Source organism: Myotis davidii, unplaced genomic scaffold, assembly GCF_000327345.1.
Source record: "Myotis davidii unplaced genomic scaffold, ASM32734v1 scaffold803, whole genome shotgun sequence".
In the NCBI taxonomy this organism is placed as follows: Eukaryota; Metazoa; Chordata; class Mammalia; order Chiroptera; family Vespertilionidae; genus Myotis; species Myotis davidii.
Window position 1 is genome coordinate 955329 of NW_006295567.1, and position 1199 is coordinate 956527.

The 1199-nt window shown below is 67.4% G+C and overlaps 1 protein-coding gene across 1 annotated transcript in view; it reads left to right on the top strand.

Moving 5' to 3' along the window:
* Positions 1-1199, top strand: part of ACADS (acyl-CoA dehydrogenase, C-2 to C-3 short chain) — a 9146-nt gene that overhangs the window by 5836 nt on the left and 2111 nt on the right. The window contains 3 exon segments of the mRNA XM_006770348.1: positions 94-245; positions 519-689; positions 820-957. Coding sequence (XP_006770411.1) covers positions 94-245; positions 519-689; positions 820-957 — 461 coding nt within the window.

Genomic DNA, 1199 nt, shown 5'->3' on the forward strand with positions numbered 1-1199 from the left:
CTTGGGGTTGGGGTTGGGCTCCGGCCCAGTTGGCAGCGGTGCCTGTGGGTGGCGGGGGGTGGAGGTGGCCTGGACGAGTCTGTGTGCCCGCAGGCAATGGCAGCGATGCGGGAGCTGCAGCCACCACCGCCCGGGCAGAGGGTGACTCCTGGGTCCTGAATGGCACCAAAGCCTGGATCACCAACTGCTGGGACGCCTCAGCCACTGTGGTCTTTGCCAGCACCGACAGGTCCCTGCACCACAAGGTGGGGACGGGAGACCAGGGAGGCCTCGGCGGTCATTTCAGTTCCTGAGGAAGCTCAGAGCTTCGTGCTCTGGGTCCCTGGGAGCTTCCCCGTCCCCTGCCTGGCCCTGGCCGGGGACTGGTGTCTGCACCTTCCCCAGAGGGGCCAGCAGAGGGCGTCGCGGCCCGAGGTCCTGAGGGAAGTGAGGGAAGGGACCTGACAGGTGGCTGATAGAGGGGCGTGGCCCCGGGCAGCCTCTGGGAACGGCACCGACTGGGTTTTCTGCTCTTCCAGGGCATCAGTGCCTTCCTGGTCCCCATGCCAACGCCCGGCCTCTCGCTGGGGAAGAAGGAAGACAAGCTGGGCATCCGGGCCTCGTCCACGGCCAACCTCATCTTTGAGGACTGTCGCATCCCAAAGGAGAACCTGCTGGGGGAGCTGGGGATGGGCTTCAAGATAGCCATGGTGAGCCGGGTGGGGGGTGAGCCGGGTGGAGAGGTGAGCCGGGCAGGGGGATGAGCCTGGCAGGGGGTGGGGCCTTGGGCGGAGGCCTGGCATCCAGCTGGCCAGCTGCTGACTGGGGCGGTCCCCACAGCAAACCCTGGACATGGGCCGCATTGGCATCGCCTCCCAGGCACTGGGCATCGCCCAGGCCGCCCTGGACTGTGCTGTGAACTATGCCGAGAATCGCAAGGCCTTTGGGGCGCCCATCACCAAGCTCCAGGGCATCCAGGTACCAGGTGGAGACTCCAGGAGCCTGGCCTGGAGCTGGGGAGGGAACCGGGCGGACGAGGAGCCTCCCGCTCCCTGCTGTCCTGCTCCCTGCTGTCCTCCCGCTCCCTGCTGTCCTGCTCCCTGCTGTCCTCCCGCTCCCTGCTGTCCTCCCGCTCCCTGCTGTCCTCCTGCTCCCTGCTGTCCTGCTCCCTGCTGTCCTCCTGCTCCCTGCTGTCCTCCCGCTCCCTGCTGTCATGATCA